General features: G+C 53.5%; 1 protein-coding gene across 1 annotated transcript in view; it reads right to left on the reverse strand.

Moving 5' to 3' along the window:
* Positions 1–487: 487 nt before the first annotated feature.
* Positions 488–2,494, reverse strand: part of ZNF638 (zinc finger protein 638) — a gene marked incomplete at its 3' end in the record, with an annotated part of 20,423 nt that continues 18,416 nt past the window's right edge. Inside the window, exon 17 of the mRNA XM_010023111.1 lies at positions 488–1,442. Coding sequence (XP_010021413.1) covers positions 488–1,442 — 955 coding nt within the window. The remainder of the gene's footprint in view (positions 1,443–2,494) is intronic.

The following is a 2,494-nucleotide window of genomic DNA, read 5'->3' on the forward strand; positions in this document are numbered from 1 at the left end:
GGGGCACAGCGGGTGCTGGGTTCCAGCAGCAGGGACAGAAAGGACACGTCACAGCAGAGGGCTGCACCGTGCATGTCCTGCACCCACGCCTCGGCCAAGCCTTACCTAGAGCTCTCCCTGCATGAGGCTTCCTTAACCTTTTGCTAACTCCAGGCCAAAGATGTTCTATGTTTTCCCCTCTGGATCCAGCTTGGATACATCCCTCTACCTCTGTGTCTAATTCATCTCACTCACCTGTTTTAATGAATTTAGGCCCTGGAATTAAAGAACATCAGTAATCTGCACAGCATTAGGTAGTTTACCGAGCCTAAAGGCAAGAAAGAAATGACCTTCCCCAATTTTAGTCACCATAACCCCCCCATGAAGACTTCAAATCAACACACAGCTTAGTTTTACACCGAAGGAAGATGCTTTGTAAAGTGCATTAGTAATGATGACAAGCATCTTCCTGCCTCTTTCCCCTCTGGAAGCGCAGGAGGTGTCTCACCTTTTGACTTTGAGACTGCAGGAATTTCTTTTTCTGCAATCACATCCCCCTGAATTTCCATCTCTTCTGGTCCTGCAGCAGCAACAATATCCTCCTCCTCTGGTCCTGTAACGGCAACTATATCTTCATTGTCTTCAGCCAGAGTTTTCCCTGGGAAAGCGTTTTCTTCCTCCTCATCCTCCTCTCCAACCTCATCCACTGTGACAAAGTTTAGTTCCTCTTTCAGACGATTGAAGTCAGCCAGAAAATCATCTTCATCTTCGTTCACTTCATCCAGAGTCACCAGAGGGTTGTCCTCGTTGTCCTCCTGTATCTCATCCACCGTCACCAGCGCACTGGGATCGTCAGGCACCGGAGGGGAGGCGCCCTCCCTGGTGTCCTCAGCAGCCACCTCCTCGTCCTCCCTGGGCACATCCTCAATGCTCAAGCCCGTAGGCTCGTTCAGAGGCAGCTCTTCCACTTCACCAATCTCATCCACAGTCACCAAGGGTTCAGCTTTCAAATCCTGCTCCTCAAAATCCAGCCTTGGCGTGTCTTTATGGGAACCAAGATCCTCCTGCTCAGAGATCTCATCCAAGGTAACAAGCGACTGCGGATCCTTCACTGCTTCCGAGAGAAGTTCCTCCTCCTCCATCACTTCATCCACTACAACCAGGCCCTGAGGGTCACTGAGTGCTTCTAAGGCAGCAACTGCCATGAGCGGGGCTGTCACCTCCTCTTCCTCCCCAATCTCATCCAGAGTGACAAAGGAGAGCTCGCTCTCGGCGAGGTGAGCCATGGACCTCTTCCCTTTCCTCCTCTTGGCGCTCGGCGCGGATGAGGAGTTGGCTTTAGCACCTGCTTTTCTCTTCCCCCTCGGTGGTTTTCGCCGTGTTTTAACAGGAGACTCAACCTCCTCTACGACCTCATCCACGGTAACAAACTCATCCAGGTTAAACGGGAAGAGCTCTTCCTCCTGGGAAGTGGAAGGACGTGAATACAGCAAAGTTTAACACTCACCCGGCGACACAAACAGCTCCAGCCACATCCCCGGGGTGCCTGATCAAAAACTACACACTGGAAGTGCCTGAAGGGGGGGAATATCACTTGACTTCTCAGGCCTTGAATCTCAAGAGGAAGAGTTTTCATTACCAGCATTTGTGTTGTGCAGCAGATTTAATTCAGGAACCCAAAGTGGTTTTCAAACACACACCAGATGAATAGACACAAATTCTGCCTATTAAAAGAACTGGGCTGGTGCCATGGATACTGCTCCGTGCTCCTGCCCTCACAGGGAAAACTGCCTCCAGAGCATCTCCAGGCTGGGGGAGACTGGATGGAGCAGCCTGAGGAGAAGGACTTGGGGTGCTGGGTGAGGAGAAGCTCCCCATGAACCTCTGCTGTGCTCTGGGGAGCCCCCCCCTGCAGCCCTGATCCAGCTCTGGGGAACAGCACAAGAGGGACGTGGAGCTGCTGGAGCGAGGCCAGAGGAGGCCCCAGAGCTGCTGCGAGGGCTGGAGCAGCTCTGCTCTGGAGCCAGGCTGAGAGAGCTGGGCTGGGGCAGCTGGAGAAGAGAAGGCTCCTCAAGGGGACACCTTAGAGCAGCTCCAGGGCCTAAAGGGGCTCCAGGAGACCTGGAGAGGGGCTTTGGACAAGGGATGGAGGGACAGGACAAGGGCAATGGCTTGAACCTGCCAGAGGGGAGACTGAGATGAGCTCTGAGGCAGAAGCTCTTCCCTGTGAGGGTGCTGAGGCGCTGGCACAGGGTGCCCAGAGAAGCTGTGGCTGCCCCATCCCTGGCAGTGTTCAAGGCCAGGTTGGACACAGGGGCTTGGAGCAACCTGCTCCAGTGGAAGGTGTCCCTGCCCGGGGCAGGGGGTGCAGGTCTCTGGTTTGATCCCATAATGCTACTTCTACAAACTCACCACGATGGATTCTTATTACTTTTATTAACTGCTTTCTACTTTTCTCCCCCAAAGCCCAAGCTATCTAAGAGGGGACTGGGTACCTCTTTCAGTGCAGGTTCAG

Source organism: Nestor notabilis, unplaced genomic scaffold (genome assembly GCF_000696875.1).
Source record: "Nestor notabilis isolate BGI_N333 unplaced genomic scaffold, ASM69687v1 scaffold1961, whole genome shotgun sequence".
In the NCBI taxonomy this organism is placed as follows: Eukaryota; Metazoa; Chordata; class Aves; order Psittaciformes; family Psittacidae; genus Nestor; species Nestor notabilis.